The 17,390-nt window shown below is 47.3% G+C and overlaps 7 protein-coding genes across 7 annotated transcripts; 2 read left to right on the top strand and 5 right to left on the bottom strand.

Moving 5' to 3' along the window:
* Positions 1–148: 148 nt before the first annotated feature.
* EDB93DRAFT_1099901 (uncharacterized protein) lies at positions 149–791 on the top strand (the record flags this gene model as incomplete). The annotated part of the gene is made up of 2 exons (XM_041446957.1): positions 149–281; positions 529–791. 2 exons carry the CDS (start codon positions 149–151, stop codon positions 789–791), a joined length of 396 nt encoding a protein of 131 aa, XP_041313294.1.
* Positions 792–4,872: 4,081 nt separating this feature from the next.
* On the bottom strand, positions 4,873–6,216 carry EDB93DRAFT_294165 (GTP-binding protein). The gene is made up of 5 exons (XM_041456000.1): positions 5,917–6,216; positions 5,822–5,854; positions 5,599–5,771; positions 5,203–5,552; positions 4,873–5,145 (listed from the first exon to the last, which is right to left on the bottom strand). The coding sequence occupies exons 1-5, from the start codon at positions 6,067–6,069 to the stop codon at positions 5,006–5,008; spliced, it is 849 nt and encodes a 282-aa protein (XP_041313293.1). The 5' UTR covers positions 6,070–6,216; the 3' UTR covers positions 4,873–5,005.
* A 1,006-nt stretch (positions 6,217–7,222) lies between these two features.
* Positions 7,223–9,344, bottom strand: EDB93DRAFT_1218323 (uncharacterized protein). Its single transcript, XM_041451104.1, has 7 exons — positions 8,878–9,344; positions 8,700–8,818; positions 8,487–8,648; positions 8,341–8,416; positions 8,141–8,281; positions 7,909–8,093; positions 7,223–7,853 (listed from the first exon to the last, which is right to left on the bottom strand). The coding sequence occupies exons 1-7, from the start codon at positions 8,942–8,944 to the stop codon at positions 7,584–7,586; spliced, it is 1,020 nt and encodes a 339-aa protein (XP_041313292.1). The 5' UTR covers positions 8,945–9,344; the 3' UTR covers positions 7,223–7,583.
* Positions 9,345–10,215: 871 nt separating this feature from the next.
* On the bottom strand, positions 10,216–11,914 carry EDB93DRAFT_1218319 (uncharacterized protein). The gene is made up of 8 exons (XM_041451103.1): positions 11,762–11,914; positions 11,297–11,712; positions 11,188–11,240; positions 11,098–11,139; positions 11,005–11,045; positions 10,588–10,948; positions 10,444–10,539; positions 10,216–10,387 (listed from the first exon to the last, which is right to left on the bottom strand). Exons 1-8 carry the CDS (start codon positions 11,806–11,808, stop codon positions 10,346–10,348), a joined length of 1,098 nt encoding a protein of 365 aa, XP_041313291.1. The 5' UTR covers positions 11,809–11,914; the 3' UTR covers positions 10,216–10,345.
* A 1,207-nt stretch (positions 11,915–13,121) lies between these two features.
* Positions 13,122–13,376, top strand: EDB93DRAFT_1072222 (uncharacterized protein; the record flags this gene model as incomplete). The annotated part of the gene is made up of 1 exon (XM_041444985.1): positions 13,122–13,376. A coding segment is annotated over one exon (255 nt), but the record flags the coding sequence as incomplete, so codon positions are not given.
* Positions 13,377–13,755: 379 nt separating this feature from the next.
* On the bottom strand, positions 13,756–14,996 carry EDB93DRAFT_1075427 (MoaB/Mog domain-containing protein; the record flags this gene model as incomplete). Its single annotated transcript, XM_041445164.1, has 7 exons — positions 13,756–13,987; positions 14,041–14,180; positions 14,230–14,429; positions 14,488–14,564; positions 14,626–14,664; positions 14,723–14,803; positions 14,860–14,996. The coding sequence occupies 7 exons, from the start codon at positions 14,994–14,996 to the stop codon at positions 13,756–13,758; spliced, it is 906 nt and encodes a 301-aa protein (XP_041313289.1).
* Positions 14,997–15,308: 312 nt separating this feature from the next.
* Positions 15,309–17,347, bottom strand: EDB93DRAFT_1116235 (uncharacterized protein). Its single transcript, XM_041448325.1, has 2 exons — positions 16,805–17,347; positions 15,309–16,753 (listed from the first exon to the last, which is right to left on the bottom strand). Exons 1-2 carry the CDS (start codon positions 16,948–16,950, stop codon positions 15,460–15,462), a joined length of 1,440 nt encoding a protein of 479 aa, XP_041313288.1. The 5' UTR covers positions 16,951–17,347; the 3' UTR covers positions 15,309–15,459.
* Positions 17,348–17,390: the final 43 nt, after the last annotated feature.

The following is a 17,390-nucleotide window of genomic DNA, read 5'->3' as shown; positions in this document are numbered from 1 at the left end:
AGCATGACTCGGAGGTCTGCTGGCAATACAAATATCATCTATCCGATGGGGCTTCTCGGGTGCACACTGCACAGGACATAAAAGCAAGTTGTCCTCCTACCGTCCCCCTCAACTTTTTTTCTAGAGTCCATCTCACATCTTACAAAAAATGCGTCTCTCCTTCATCCTCGCCGTTGCTGCTGCTTTCAAGTTGACAGTGTCTATGCCACTTGTCAGTGATGAGAGTGACTGTCCCTTCTACTGCGGCAGCGGCAAACCTGTTTGTTGCCCCGGTGCTCTATGTGAGCCAATGGTGAATAAACGGGGTGTAGTGAGTATGAGTAGTTTTCATCTAGCCTCGCGGCTTACCGGCGTGGCAGCCTGTCTGGTATATGTGTACGATTATTGACTGACCCACCGAGCCACAGTAAGTCATGTTTCTACTCTCGCTCGGTACAGTGTGGTTGACGAATTCTCCCACTAATCAGCAAACTACACTGGAAAACCACCTTATCATATATCATGAATGTTTCCCATCGTCGATATCAGCTACTGCCAATCTAAGGTCCATCGGCGTTGTCGAGCCCCAGTGGAGGTACACTACGTGCAGCTCGACGCACTTCCGTACCACTACTCGTGAAGTACTATGCATCGCATCTGGTCGTGCGAGGCTATGTTTTGATGAAGAGAACAACCATGGAAGGGCAGAAACAGAAGTCGACATTGGGCATGTCGTTACCATTCCTGCAGGCGTGGGGAACAGGCGCAGGAGAGTGATTCAGTATACAGTATCTGAAGGCAAAGTTTCGTGAAAAGATATACAGTGATCCCACGGTCCTTTGTACCGGCCCCCACAGGACGATGCGTTGTGCCTAGACCGGTGATGCTATTGACCACGCTGGTAGTAAATGAATACTTGGTGCATTATAATACGACCGAGAGCTTGCTATCGAATGAGGACCGAGGTCATAGCATCAGTGAACGCATGAGTCCTTGAAATTGTAGCCGTTGCAGCTGTAGGCTAATATAATTCAGCTCCCCTCGAGAAATTTGACTTGATCGTACTTAGCCAAGGATGGTCATCAAGATTCAACATAGACTCGCTAGAGGAGTCTGCGACGAAGTCGTAACAAGCTGCCTTCGCATTAATGGACATATAGGCCTAATGGCATCCGTCGTGTTATTGATAGCACATAGAGATTGACAACAAAATAGTATTAGTGACACGCTATCTTCGTGACCAGTAAGCGACGGAAGCTCACTAGCGTTGACGTCGCTGATTGACCTCAGTTCCCATTAAATATTGGCTCGATTTTAATGTTATCCAAGACATTCCGCAGGACAACGGCTTGCCAGCAAATAGAGAATAGACCTGAACGAGCAGCATGATTTTAGTGATAATTTGAAGCTGAGTAGGCGCACACGGGTGAACTGTTGGGGTCAACAAAAATTCTAGTCAGGTATTTTGGTAGTGAATTACCATATCGTGCAGCAATAAACAAATTAGTTGACGAACAAAACACGAAGTTGTGCAAAAAGAACTTGAAATGCGTTTGGCCTGCGACAACAGTCTCCCAGAGTTTCATGATGTACATGACTTACTCCCGCAGGCGGCGTGCTGTCCCAACATAATGTTGTCGTTGCCATACCCATCCACCTCAGCATTGAATCATACCAAGCCAGTTCTCGAATTCTCATAATTGAAGATAAGAATGAAGAGCGATTATTTGACGAGAGCAAGCCTGAGTCACGGTCTATATAGTACAAAACAGAACGCGATATGATGAGATGCGAAAAACAGGTGTTGAAACCCGATACAGTCTACAGCATCCAGCAGTTGAAGCTGAAGTGTCGAGTATAGTACATAACATGAGGAAGAGCATCGGAAACAAGGAAACGTCACAGTCCGCACCGCTCTGGAGTTAAAGTTGGCGTGCTTGGTATCGTACGCAATGGGAGCGCATAGTATGAGCAAAACGCAGAAAGAAGCGGGAAACTTGGCTCGAGAATCATCTACTTCTTTGCTGCCAAGTCCTTTGCTGCGGGCAGTTGTTTAACTTCGAGTTCACAACGAAGCGAGGGACGTACACATGCGATTTTCAAGGATGAAGTCAAGAATCTTTATCTTTAGTTCCTCCTTCTTGTAGTCTGAGCGAGAAATCTCTTTCGCTCCTTTCTCCACAGCGACGGCCGTCGGAGATTTCATGTAATGGTCCACGGCAGACCTAACGCTCTCCAGCTTGTTGGAGTCATTATTCAGCAGAAAGGCAGACTACTCGAGAACGATGATAGTAGCTGCTTCCTGTCATAAGAACTACAACTGATCATGCGCTGGGAAACTAACCAATGGCCAGTATGAATGATGATGTTTGAATAAGCAGTAAACAATGATCCCCCCAGAGCCTGTTGCACAGTCTTACAGCACTGAGTATTAACGCGGAGCAAAACCAACCTACCACAGGCTGAAGGATGCGCATAGTGTCCTCTATCTCGGTCTTCACCTGACAACAAGTTCATGGTGTGGGTATCAGAATCAACCCCAAAGAAAAAAGTACTTGCATTCTGCGGGAAAGGGTCAGAATCATGAGGTTGCACATTGATATATGGTTAATAACAGAGACGCACATTCTATTTGGCGAACCGTGACAGTTGTAAACAACCAACCACAGGGTCGTAGACAATGATAAGTGACTTCACAAACTGTCAAGAGTTGGAACCAGATGAGTACCACTACATAACGGCGAAGATGTACCATTCATGGACGTACAAGCTGATTCAATAAGATTATTTGTCAGTGGAGTAATATAGGATCCAGACGGGACATGATTTACACACATTCTGCGAACATATCATGGATACAGGAGATTATGTGGTTGGAGTCCTCGAGTGATTGAAGTATACTTACGTCCTACAGAGTGAAAGAACCAGTCAAAATGATCAATACATTTAATGCTTCACAGTATGAGGGTAAAACGATTCACATTCTGCGCGGGGCAAGAGAATATGCAAGATATGTGAATATGGAAAATAAGCCATCACTGGTGAGGGGCACTCAACGAACTATGCATATGAGTAATCGTGATTCGACTTGTATGAGAGAATAGAAGATGCTCACATGAGACTATGAACACGAGTTAAAGTATTCAGTGTTATGTCAATACAAGATATGATCAAGGCACATACCACCTGCCAAACAACCAATAGGAAGATGTAAGACTTCTGCACATGGATTACAAGCAGAAAACAATTAAGTGACTCACGTGCTACTAGTATCAACGGGTGAGCAGCAGCGATTGTCAGCATCTGTCGAGGATTGGAAAGTATCAAGGCACTTACATTCTGTCAACAGGCGAGCAGAAGCAAGGAATGGAGATCATGAGCATCGGTCGAGGACTCGAAACCATCAAGCCACTTACCGGCTGTCAACAGGCAAGCAGCAGCAAGGGATGGGGATCATGAGCATCGGTCGAGGACTCGAAACCATCAAGCCACTGACTCTCTGTCAACAGGCGAGCAGCAGCAAGGGATGGGGATCATGAGCATCGGTCCAGTACTCGAATCTATCAAGCCACTTACGTACTGTCAACAGGCAAGCAGTAGCAAGGGATGGGGATCATAAGCATCGGTCTCGAGGACTCGAAACATTCGAGGCACTTACATTCTGTCAACAGGCGAGTAGTAGCAAGAGATGGGGATCATGAGCATCGATCGAGGACTCGAAACCATCACGCCACTTACGAACTGCCAACAGGCGAGCAGCAGCAAGGCATGGAGATCATGAGCATCGGTCGAGGACTCGAAACCATCAAGCGACTTACCGACTGTCAACAGGCGAGCAGCAGCAAGGGATCATGAGCATTGGTCGAGGACTTGAAACCGTCAAACCACTTACTCTCTGTCAACAGGCGAGCAGCAGTAAGGGATGGAGATCATGAGCATTGGTCGAGGACTCGAAACCATCAATGCACTTACCGACTGTCAACAGGCGAGCAGCAGCAAGGGATGGGGATCATGAGCATCGGTCAAGGACTCAAAACATTCGAGGCACTTACTTCCTGTCAACAGGCGAGCAGCAGCAAGGCATGGGGATCATGAGCATCGGTCGAGGACTCAAAACATTCGAGGCACTTACTTCCTGTCAACAGGCGAGCAGCAGCAAGGGATGGGGATCATGAGCATCAGTCGAGGACTCGAAACCATCAAGCCACTTACTTCCTGTCAACAGGCGAGCAGCAGTAAGGCATGGGGATCATGAGTATCGGTCCAGGACTCGAAACCTTCAATGCACTTACGAACTGTCAACAGGCGAGCAGCAGTAAGGGACGGGGATCATGAGCATCGGTCGAGGACTCGAAACCATCACGCCACTTACGAGCTGCCAACAGGCGAGCAGCAGTAAGGGATGGGGATCATGAGCATTGGTCCAGTACTCGAAACCATCAAGGCACTTACTCCCTGTCAACAGGCGAGCAGCAGCAAGGGATGGGGATCATGAGCATCGGTTGAGGACTCGAAACCATCAAGCCACTTACCCACTGTCAACATGCGAGCAGCAGTAAGGGATGGGGATCATGAGCATTGGTCCAGTACTCGAAACCATCAAGGCACTTACTCCCTGTCAACAGGCGAGCAGCAGCAAGGGATGGGGATCATGAGTATCGGTCCAGGACTCGAAACCTTCAATGCACTTACCGACTGTCAATAGGTGAACAGGTGCAAGCCATCAGTGTTGTTCATGCTGTTTGACCTTCTTAAAACGCAATCTTACCAGCTGTTAACGATAGATAACTACAATCGAGGAAAATTTATCAGACTGTCTACAGTTTCAGCACTTCAATATTTACCATTCATGAGCGCTATTACAAGGGCATCGTCGGATTGAATCAATCTTCGTCTTACTTTCAGATGTGGAAACCACTTAGTAATTAAATACTGATCGACTTCAATTGGCCCGGATTGCTGTACACGTTCAACGATTGTTCTAGATTATGTTGAAACAAAAATATGTGACTTGCAACTGTGCGACTCACCCGACAGCACACTTGATGCAAAGCTCCAGGTTTGACTGTTGTGTCGAAATCAGGCACAACTGCAATTCTTTGTTGTCCAATGCTAGAGTGGTGTGTTCCAGTAGAAGGTTGCAGTTTGTATCCGGTTTATCCATATCTAGGATGGTGACTAATATCAACTTTGATGTGGCATGAGTCAATTTGAACCACTTACTCGCCAAGCGTACATGGGACTTAGGACGTGCACGGTTGTCAGGACCGCACAACCGATCCAAGACACCTGTGTTAGTAAATAGTTCTTCGACCCGCTGAGCAATCCTTCTTGAGCGCTCTTCTCCTGATGCCCCTTTCAGTTGCTTCTTGAGTTCTCCGAACGCGACTGGACGTAAAGCTTCAAACTTGGTGAATACCACAATCACAGGAACTGAAGACGGATCATTTAGTCCGAGAAAAGCATAGGAAAATAGACCTGAAAACTCGCTGTGCCCAGTGTCGCACTCTGAGAAGAACTTCTCCTCTGATCGTTGAAATGTTCGACAATGGTCGTCCATCGGAATACAGTACCTGATGGAAATCAACAAGCGCTGAACGTCAGGATGGATTCACTTACCAAATCGCATGGAGGCGGTCCTCCAATCTCGTCGCATTTGCCCGTTCTGAGATAAAATTCTTCATATCCTCGAATTCCTCTTCAGAACCCGCTTCGAAACCGCATGAGTCATGGAAGACTAAACCAGGATTGCTTTTGAACACCATTTCGTTTCGGATGTCATGGTTTCCACGCTGATCGTCTGTCAGAGTGTGTATGCCTGCAGGGAAAATTGTGCAAGCACCTTGATTGATGATTCCACGACGGCCGCATTGATCTATCCACAATTTATCAGCAATAAAGCTGTGCATCACATCTCACATAAATCATCGATCGTACCTTGTGTCCTTTGGTATCGTAAATTTCTGGTTCATCCGTGGTATTGCAGACCTTGTGAAGAATGGACGTTTTGCCTGCGTTTGCTCTTCCTATGATAAGAACTCGAAATTGTTTAATCATTTCCCTGAGGACCTGAGCGTCAATTGTTGCCATTGGGAGATCTTAGTGTGCGTCCTGAAGTAGAGGTGATCTGGTTTATGATGAGAGCTGTCCTGTGGTACAGAACGAGATCGCGGTGAGAGTTAACAGCGAACCGTGACAAACACGAAGCGAGGGCTCGTATGGCTCATGACACAACAGTTACACACGGTTGACACACGGTGTCTATTTTCACAAGGATTACACAACAACTTATGTCGAATAAGTCTTAATAAGAGCGTTGGTAAAGACATGAACTACAATGAACAATCAGAATACGATGGAAACGACAAAATTTCTCTCCTCCCTACCTATCTAATTGACATTAAAAAGCAGTGATATCGGAAACTTCTGTAGATGGAGGTAAGCTCGATCTTCCGAGGTCTTCCATACGAATGATCGGATGTTTGAGAACAAACAAGAGAATGTAGGGATGCGAGACACCCTCTGGAATGGTTTACATGTCGTGGTGCTCGACAGGGTCCGCACGTTTGGAGTTTCCCCCAGAAGATGGTGGTTTTATGTATGACTGAGGGGTGACGGACCAGTAGGTGCCGCGCGTGTTGGCTAAAATCGAACGTCAACCATGCTTGTTGGACTGAGGGAAAGACTAATGTAACGTACCGTGGAAGCTTATATAGTCATAGATAGCTTGGGACAGGTCTGGTACATGTCTGTGGATGAGTCTGACTGCCCATCATACTTTTGTAAATTGGCGCATATCTTGTCGGGTATCAAATAAGATGTACCGGCCAACATACGCTTAGACAAGTGCTGGTGTGCGTCTTACTGGATTCCGACCCAACACCCTTGGGTAGTGACTCGCGAGCAGAATGGACAAAGCTTTTTGTAGGTTCAAGAGTCGCGATGACTATTCAGTTCCGTTTGACTGGGCCCTCCTTCGATTCTTCCTGCCCTGGTGCCTCAGGCTACTGTGATGAGTGATATCTTCAGGCTGGACTCTTCTGTTCATGGCGAGATCCCTGGTATCTTTCGATGGTATTGAGGTTATATAGCGTCAACTGTCGTGGTGTAAGTGATGGAGTGCACGATCATGCGCATGGACCGTACAAAACTGCTTTGGCAAGAATTAATTTATTCAGAGGACTCGCGGTGGGAGCCAAGACTCACTTAATCGAAGGATATTTGTGATTTCATGCCTTGAATCCAGCCATTTCGAAAAACGTTGATGGAATTGCGGGACATGGCGTTGAATGCTGAATACGTGGTAGTGACATTATTTCTGCTGCTCTCTTCTGGTGTAAAAATCCTCGGGGTGGCCTATGCCATTTTCGCGGATATACAACGACATGGTCAATAAACCGGAGAAAGCTCTTGGAGCAGAAGTAGACAGCGTTTGGACATGAACTGTGTTTAGAACTAGAACAGCGTTCTAAACGCTGCGGGAAGTCATCCAATCTCATATCATCCCGCTTATTGCAGAGCTGTGTGCAGGCATAGTGATATGTTATAGTAGAAGCACAACAAACCTACGGGAAAATACAGAACAAACGACATACAAGATACATTCAGTCTGGTTGCAAGTTCGATAGGGAGCCCTTTCGGGACTCTGCTGCGAATGTCGATGGCCGGCCTTCGCTTCCTATTCCATAAACTGCTTTATTGTCATTATGTGTGGATCTATAAAATTGCAAGGGCCGCATAGGATACTGCTGCAAAGTGCCTGGGTCTGTTGAATCGGTTATCCCCGGGCCTATAGTCGACATATGACTGTGTTTTCTGTTGATTGCAACGCGAATAAGGACCATATAGAAGGCGATCGATATGATGGGCGTAACCTAGTAGTTCAAAGTTCAGCTTTTGTCGAATAACAGATGTCAACGACGGAATCACCATTTCGTGTATAACAAGTTGTCCATTGTTCGAGCGCGCATAAGTGATCAATGCGGTCAAGAGCGCCACAGAGTACAAAACAGCAGAATCCACAAGCACGCGCACAATTGGCATCATATTGTTCTTCCTGGCACGACCTGGAGAGACATCACGTTCGATCATCCAGACGCGATACGCAAGTAACCCTAGACATGTTCAAGCCTTGGCACCATCCCCAAAAAAATTGACTCACCTGAACTCAATAAATTTGTTGCGATAGTCGACACGTAGAATACATTAACCCAATGTGCAGGTGCTCCACGCTCGTTTTCATAGATTTGACTGGAGTCACTTTTGATTTGCGAAAAAGTGTAGTTTACAGCAATGACAGACACTGCGATGTAACGTCAGAAAACACAATTTCATAAATCGTGGACATTATCGCGAACTAACCTGCAACACTGCACCACAGCATGCTCGGTACGACGATGACCAAGACTGATTGCCATACAACATAGCATCGATAAATCTTCCGAGTCAGCCGGACGGTTCTGTGTGAGCCCAGAGGCATTTCAGCTGCTAGAAAAGCATGAACTCACCAATACCCCGTCACCCAGTAAAGTTTGCAAGCCGTATAACACATTCCCGATCGTAAATGTGTATTGAGAAGGATCGGCAAAGAACGCCACTGGTCCACCCAGGATTGTGTCACGATACTTCACTAGTCCATCTTCAACGCGAATGATATTCACGACCATATGCTTTGAGAAAGTCAACACATGTCAATATATGTAAGAGGAAAGAGTGCATACCGCAGTACTCAGTATGAATAGCAGGATGGCCACCACAATGATTGGGCGACTGACATCCTGTATGCGCTGTTTGTAGGCCAAAGCCCACACAGTACCGATAAACATGAGGGTTGAAAAACCTAGGGAAGTGAGTTCAGCCCGGTGGGCATAGGACGAAGAAGGTGCTTGTAGTGCTCACCATATGTCACGCCCTCGAGCGCTAATGACAGTAAACACGTAGCATCTAATGACATGTTTGAAGCCATGGCAAAAATAAGATCTGCAGCCGTCTACAGCCTTGCAGATGCACGAAGGTGCGGGGGCATATTTGCTAACCCCACGCATATATCGCTGTTATATAGAAGGACGAGATTATCAGTGTCATAATGGCACCACAGAGAAGTTGATGAACTTGAACCATCCTAAGTACGTGGGTAGCTTCGGTTATTCCCGCTACCGTAAGGGATTCAGAGTTTCATTGCTGTAGAATGATATCTTAGTCCGAGTTCGTCGCCCCTTTGTTGCCGCTCTATATGGTCACGGTTGCAGTGGATGATGAATCGATGACTTCAAGTTCCCCCAGGTTCGAAAAAACCTTGATTATCATGTAATAAATATATTGCCACGCCGCTATAGGACCCCTGATAATGCCTTTGGAACCCAGGTTGGCGGAGGCCCCAACTTGTCCGGATGGATTCTGGCCAATTTTGTCCGGATCCCGTCCTGGGTTCGCCCATGAGCGCAAATTTTGTCCGGATTCGAACCTGGGTGCTCAAAAATTCTCAAAAACACGTTTTTTTTTTCAAGAGTAGCTAGGGTGATATACGAGCATACAATTATCGCTATTCAGCATCCTCATCCACTCCGGTCTGGCCCACTCGCTTGCGGAAAAGTTTTGCTGCTTCGATCAGTCGAGGCAAAGTGTGACGTAAGGTTTCGAACACGGAGACATCAGCGGGCGCCAGTTCAAGTCCTGAGGGTGTCGTCTGAGGTGCAGGAGTGAGAATACAGAGGAAGGCAGTAGAGGGAAGGAAGGCAAATTGACGGCAGTGAAAGATGACAGTTGCATCGGGCAGAGAACCTTCGTTTAATTTTATTTTTTTGCTTGACCCGCACGTCAGATAAATATGTCAGCCTTCATCAGAAATCAGGCTCTGATTCATAAATTTTTGAACAGACAGTACTAAAAAGCGTGGTTCGAACTTGTGCAGTCAAGCATTGATCAACATCATACACATATTGTAACCACTACACCATTGTACCTTGACCACATATCTTCATTGATGTCCGGATGGGGCACCCAGGTTGACCCTAAAATCAGCCATGGATGTCCGGATCGTAACCTGGGACAAATGGTCATTTGGGTCAATTTCTGTCCGGATCGCTGACTGGGTTCCATAGGCATTATCAGGGGTCCTGCCGCTATTGAGGGGAGGCCCCCCAATAGACTTTCCAGACTTGAATATCATAGATACGTCTTTCGTGCATTCACGTTATCATACACGTTCCATCCACGTTCACGATTCTTTAATATCAAAAAGTTTTAGCGCCCATAATATTCCCTTTGTTGTTGGATTTAGAGCTTAATACCGGCAACTAGTGAAAATCGTCATGATGTTACATTTTTCCAGCCGGGTAATACTAGTACATATCCGCGAAAACAACATTCATAATGCTCTCACAAGACACTTGTGAACGACAGTCTCGACCTTGTAAAAGTGGTCACTAAAAACATCGACATCGATACGAGCGAGGAATAAATCACCTGAGCCAAGCTGATCGGCTGCGTCTCCACAGCAGCTGATTGTTCCGCCACCACCACATTGGCCTGGTAATTTTCGACAACACGATCGCCTCCAACCTGGATGGAGTTATGAGAATCAAGAAGATCCATCGACACTTGACTTACCTGCTGGATCTTGTTCCTCCCTTCGCCAAGATTCTCAGCATTAAACCACGTGTCGACATGCTGGTCTTGCTGTTCGCGTACGGTATCGACAACGAGGGTGCTCTGTTGGACGCCTGCAGCCTCGAAGTTCTTGTGGTACACGTTATCGACGACAAGAGTGCTGTGCTGCACGCCTGCAGCCACCAAGTCCTTGTGTAGCCTCAACGAAATCTCGTTGACGTTGATATTCTCCTTGTCCGCGATGCTGCGAACTTCAGCCCGATGCTTTGTAACGTAAAGCTCGCTGTCGACTGCTTCTAGAGCAGAACCAGCGATGAGAGTGGGCAACACGCTCAGATCGCTCAGATCGACCATTTTCCCTCTATCACGAATAGTGAATTTGTTGATCAATTATCGAAGCTAGTGTGATCGTCTTACCCCGTTCTCTTCGCCAATCCTTGGTAGAAACCGCGCGCTCTCTGGGTAATCAATAAAATATCTGACACGGCAGCATAAAGAAAATAAGCTAACCCCATAATTCTGGCTCAAAGTAGGCTCGCACGCAATCACATACTGTGTTGACATTAGGCTCTAGCACGAGATGTAAGATGATCGACATACCAGAGTGATGCCAGCCTTTCCCATGCTCGTCGCAATACTGAGCGGGTCATGTTCTAATTTGGCATTAGTCGCTGATCCATTATGACTCAAGAACAAAAGTATGACTTACGAAGTGGACACCCTAGAGGGAAGCCGTCGCCGTCGTTGTTCATGGGTCTGACTCCATGCGGGAGTGAATCAGTAACCAGCACAACAACCTTTGTCGCTTCGTCCCTCCAGTCAGCCTTGTAGGCAGCGACCAAAGCATCGCCTTGACAATCGGGTTCATCTCCACCGCCTTCCGCGGTTAAGCTGGCCAAGTCAGACGCAAAACTTGCAACGTCAGACGTGAAGGGGTATTCTTGTGTAACAAAGCTGTCCTCTTGAGGAGGGTGGTCGCGGAAGGCCACAAGACCGAATCTGATGTCTTGCGGGGCGAATTTCCCCCCGGATAAAAGGGTGTTACAAATCTGTTTGATCTCGTTGCGTGCAGTGTCGATGTAGGGTTGTTGAGTCTCTGTAGCGTCTTGGAGGAACAAGATATCCCTGAGTCGATCAGCGACCTGCAGCTTTCACGCATCAAAGCAATCCTCACAATGGCGCATTGGTGCGGTGCACCTCATTGGAAGTAGGAGTAGACATTGCGTGAAGTGTAGTAGACAGATTCGAATGAGAAATGCGAACGAGTCAACTGTTAAGTGAGTCTCGGGGACCTTTATATACAAAGGAAAGATACATGTAGGGTGACTGACCCCAAAGGACTCGATTTAATGTCATTGACGCTCTAAGCAGTGAAAGTAAACTAGTCACCATTTTTTGGATGCTGTGTTAGGCAAATGCGTTGTCGTGTGGCTTGACATTTCCATTGAGAATTGGGGTCGTGGAGAATGACTGGCTACCTGAAGGCTGATTGATTGAACATGAGGCTATGGATATTAAAGGTAGCATCGTAAAGATGACTTGGATTTGGCTTGCAAAATAATCAGTTTCTCTGTACATGGTAGATCAACATGCGCATCTCTGGACGAAGACGAACATTCCATGTTTCTATCTATCAAAATTCTTTCTTTGGAAGCCAGATCGTGAGCCGAGTTAGGACAAGGCAATAGCACATGATGATCTGTTCGAGGGTGATCAACTATCACGAGGCAGACAAGAATAAACAAGCCCGATTCTCTAGCTATAGTGCAGAGATCAGTCTGGACCAAGGAGAATGGATATCGTCGAACCTACCAACCGAAAAGGAAGAGCGTGTGAATGCTGGCTGTATGCTCTCGCACCAAGCTCCCCCCGTCACATCGTGCCTTGAGTACCTGCCGAAAGCGAAGTCCAATTAGAGACATTGTTGATCAACGTAGATCGCGTGTGCCAAAGACGCCGTTATCGATTCTTCATCGGAAAGATGTGATCACCTTCTTAGATATTGGAGCTAGAGACCAAAACTGCGTATTAACGGGGCATTAGTATTCAGCTGATCGAGGTGGTAGTGGAGCGAGTTCGAGATTATCGCAGTTAAACGATCCGCTGCAGATATATCGGTGCCACATCGATAACACAATAAATAGACCAATATTTGTAATCTTCTGGTAATGTTGCCCTGGTGCTGATTTATGTGAGCCATTATTGCTTGAAAATGATGTAGTGAGTATGAGTAATTTTCATCTAACCTCGCGGCTTACCGGCGTGGTAGCCTGTCTTGTTCGGGTGAACCGATGTTGACTGACCCAATGTTTCCACTCTCGCTCGGTACAGTGTGGTTGACGACATGTAAGCCGTTCGTTGTCGAGTCCTAGCTGGGTTGTCACGGTGAACGAATTTCACCTTGCTCAAGCATTGAAGACGTTTAATTAGTAGAAGAACACATGTCTCGAACAAGCTTGACCAAACTTTGTAATTCCGAATTCTCCTGAGTTCTTCCACTAATCAGCAAACTACACTGGAAAACCACCTTATGAGTCATAAATCATGAATGTTTCCCATCGTCGATACCAGCTACTGCCAATATAAGGTCCGTCGGCGTTGTCGAACCCCAGTGGAGGTACACTACGTACAGCTCGACGCACTTCCGCACCACTACTCTTGAAATACTATGCATCGCATCTGGTCGTGCGAGGCTATGTTTTGATGAAGAGGACAATCCTGGAAGGGCAGAAACAGAAGTTAACATTGGGCATGTCGTTATCATTCCTGCAGGCGTGGGGTACAGGCTTTTGAAATTTGCAGGACTTGGACGGTCAATTTTAGATGGTCGGAACTTATCCCAAAGAACTCGGAAAGGACGGGGATGTGTGTTATGGTAGGGAGGATGAGAAGACAAGTATTGAAATCATCAAAAACTTGACAAAGACCCTATTTACGGTGACGAAGGATCCCCACTTCAGGTAGCGTGTACCTCATTAACGCCGCCGTGCGTTCGTTCACCAAGCAGGAGAAACGAAAGAACGATGGAATTAAGCCAAGAAAACAAGTGGGCAAGTATGAAGCAAAGTGTGCAGGATTGTATGCAAAAATAAAGAGGCAACAAAATACAGCGCGCCAATGTGGTCCGCACATCCGGAAAGTATATGATACAAAAGAACGAACATTCAATCACTGGCAGCCCAATTGCCGCTTGGCTTCTGCTTCTGCCTCGGTAACGACACGTCCTTCCACTTCTTTCTCGACCTCTACGCCAAGCTGATGTACACGGCCACGATCCGCGCCTATGAGCGATACGTACACACCTTTCTGTAGGACTGGATAGGAGCCTATCCGAATACCCTCAGGTTGTACTCGCTTTTGAAGGTCGGTGAGGAACGGGGCAATGGACGACTCGGGTAATCTAAAATTACGATCAGTATATCATTACGAACCGCATGGTCATGAAATGCTTACCCCGTGAACACTTGGAGCCGGAAAGGTCGCTCCTCTTCAGGCGGGAGAGGAAGGAAAGGTTTTAGGTTATCTAGCATCTTTTGGAAGAGGCTGGGTATCCCTGGAAATATACAAAGTTTCCCTTGTAAGCGAACGACGGGCTTTTCGAAATCAGCAACCAATCTTGGAGCCGTATTTAAGCATGCTTACCACCCATATATCGCTTGCAACGAAAATCACCTCAGCCGCATCAGGGAACAATGCCATACGTTTCCGTGCCGTTTGTTGTTCCTCGCTCTGCTTTGATATCCAAGCTCGTTGCTTACCAGACTCCTCCATCCGAGCGAGGGTTTCATTGTGATATACGAGGCCCTGATCAAAAGACTTTGCCAAAGACGCATATGTTATGTCTACGAGCGAATAGCGTCACGGTCGTGTGCCAAAAATAATATTTCACATAAAACGTACCATCATGGGTAGGCCCAATACCACCCGACGTCACCACAAAGTCATACGATTGCACCATTCTCCGACTGGCCTCGATACTGGGGTTCTGCTGAGCAGCTGTGCCCCTGCAATACGAGATGTTACAAGCGACGCACGTACATTTCATCTTCGTCATCTGCTATCACTTCTACGCGTTTCCTGCACGTTTGAATTGGGCGACGAGGCAAGGCGGACCAATGCAGGGAGCAACACTCACAGTTGGATACCATGCTCAAAACAGAATCGTGCAAAGTAATTGGAGTTCCGGTCGAGCGTCTTTCCATTCAGAATTTCGTCCCTTGACAAGTTTGCTCTCAGTTTTTCCGTTTCGTCATATTCAGAATACATACGCACCCGATGATGAGCGCTGCAGCAGTCTTTATATGCCGTCCCCTGTCGGGTGGATTCTTCTTTGGCACAGCAGAGATTGGAAAGTTCAACGGTGGCAGTTGAAAGGTTGAATTATCTGGCGGAATTGTAGTACATGACATTAACTTCGAATGAGCAGAAGGGAGAGGTGTTCGACGGAGATGAGTGGAAAGGGAGGTGAGTCTTGCTAACGTGCGAGGATGCATGGCTCAATGGGCAAAGAATATCATTCAGTGGGAATGAAAATGACGTTACAAAGTTCAGACCTTCAATTGCAAGTTGGTGAGTTGTTCAGTTGTGACGTCTAGAACGAACATCAATTGCTGCCGCATTTTGGTCGATAGGAACTCGGCGAACAGCTTGGGAATACCGGCCATTCTCTTGACATGATTTACCAGAATTCAACTCAAAAATCCAGCGCACGCATCATGTTAAAAAGCATTCATTAACCTCGATGTGATTCATATATATAGTAATACAACCCTGCAGACCGCTCAAGCGCCCATCGATCATCCTTGAGCAGTGGGCGGAACTAACGAGGTAAATATGATACAAGAGGTGTCACGTAAGTTGCAAAAAACGGTATCAACGGGGCATCGCATGGCGCAGACTTCTGCGAATCGGGCGTTTCGTGTCAGAAACCGCATCAGAGTCAACGATTTCTCGAGCCACACGTCTGCGCTTTGGGGAGCCATCGCGGTTAGAGCCACCAGCACCATGTCCAGTGGAACACAAAGAGGATAAAACGGAGGAAGAAGATCGATCGGGCGTAGTATGAACGATGCTAGATATGTCCATACGATTTGCAGTCGTGCGTGCCTCTTGCTCGTCGGGATCTCGGCAACGCTTGCAGGAGTTACGGGAAGAGGTACTAGAGGCCCTATCGCCTTCGTTGCTTACTGCAGCCTTCACGGCGTCGGCTGCAGCATCTATTTCCTGTGTAACTTTCATCGGCGTGTGCACATCTACGCGGGAATTTTCCGCTTCTTCTTTGACCTGAGGGTTCGCTGGAGGAGAGGGGGGAAGTGCACCAGAATCATGCACACCGTGACTAGCAGAAATTGCTGACATAGTGATCCAGTCGGGAGTACCATAGAAAGCACCCTGGCGCTGAAGTCGGCCACCCCGTTGTGCTTTGATGTAGTGCTTCGGAATTCTCCATCTATCATCAACGGTGGCAGTCCTCAAGTAGGGGTGCGTGCGATTTGCAGTCTTGCGTGCCTCATGCTCGTCGAGATCTCGGAAACGCTTGCAGGAGTCACGGGAAGAGGTACCAGGGGCCCTATCGCTTTCGTTGCTTAGTGCAGCCTTCACGGCATCAACAGCAGCATCTATTTCCAGCATAACTTCCACCGGCGTGCGCACATCTGCGTGACAATTCTCCGCTTCTTCTTGGATCTGAGAGCTCGCTGGAGGAGAGGGAGGGGCACCAGAATCATGCACGCCGTAACTAGCAGAGATTGCTGACATAGTAGTCCAATCGGGAATACCATAGAAAGCACCCTGGCGCCGAAGTCGGCCACCTCGTTGTGCTTTAATGTAGTGCTCCGGAACTCTCCATCCATCATCAGCGGTGGCAGTCCTCAAGTTGGCGTACGCAGCAGGAGTGCTTTTACGATAAGATGAAGGGTGAAATGCGGGTGTGGGAGTTGTTGGAGAGGAAGGTAACTTTGGCACTGAGAAAGTGCATGGGGATACTCCTGGGTTCGCATCGGGTGTCGCAGGCTCTGGCGTTTCCAAAACGATAGGCGAGGAAAGTGCTGCTGAGGTATCTTTCTGCTTTTGCGCGCGTTGCTCGTTGCTTTCCATGAAGGATGCAACGGATGATATTAACTGTTGCTGTTCCGAACGAATCTCCTCTATGACAGCCTGCTGTGAACTGAGTATTTATTAGGGACTTTGAGCAAATAACATCATGAAAATAACTCACTCTAACTTCGACTGCATCATGATGATCGATTGATCTCTTTGCCTTATTTTATCGGCTTGGGCAGTCAGAATAGAAGCGATCTCTAGGAACTTTGGGGATAACGATGACAAGCTAGACGCAGAAATATCTGTAGATAAGAGGGACATCTCTTGGATAAGATAGAATTGGATACTGGTCACGGTGAGCGATGGGTGATTTGTTTCTGTGTGGTACAGAAACCAAGGTCGCGCAATCTGGACGCCTTAAGTATCGCGGTAGACCAGCGCTTTGGTCCCTCGCGACATCAGGGCAAGGTAAACGCTTGGATGCACGCTTGGACGGCTCTTGCATCAAAGCGAACTACGTGCTTCGACGAGCATTGAATACTAGACCGCCCATGTGCTGGGTCTTGACCAGCTTGACCATCGGCTGCCCATTTATTTGTTGTCTCTGCAGTAAGTAGAAGTCAAACTACACGCAGGTCTGGGCGCCCACAATATGCATGTCTTGGAAGATTTCTGGCGCACGAGTTCATTTGAATGATGGCATGATAATTGATTGGACTCGGAAAAGTTACAGTTCAAGCGCCGCCCCCTCTATTACCCCC

This window comes from Suillus bovinus (genome assembly GCF_016758785.1).
Source record: "Suillus bovinus strain UH-Sbo-P2 chromosome Unknown EDB93scaffold_2, whole genome shotgun sequence".
NCBI classification, from domain to species: Eukaryota; Fungi; Basidiomycota; class Agaricomycetes; order Boletales; family Suillaceae; genus Suillus; species Suillus bovinus.
This window is presented reverse-complemented; position numbering and strand designations above follow the sequence as displayed.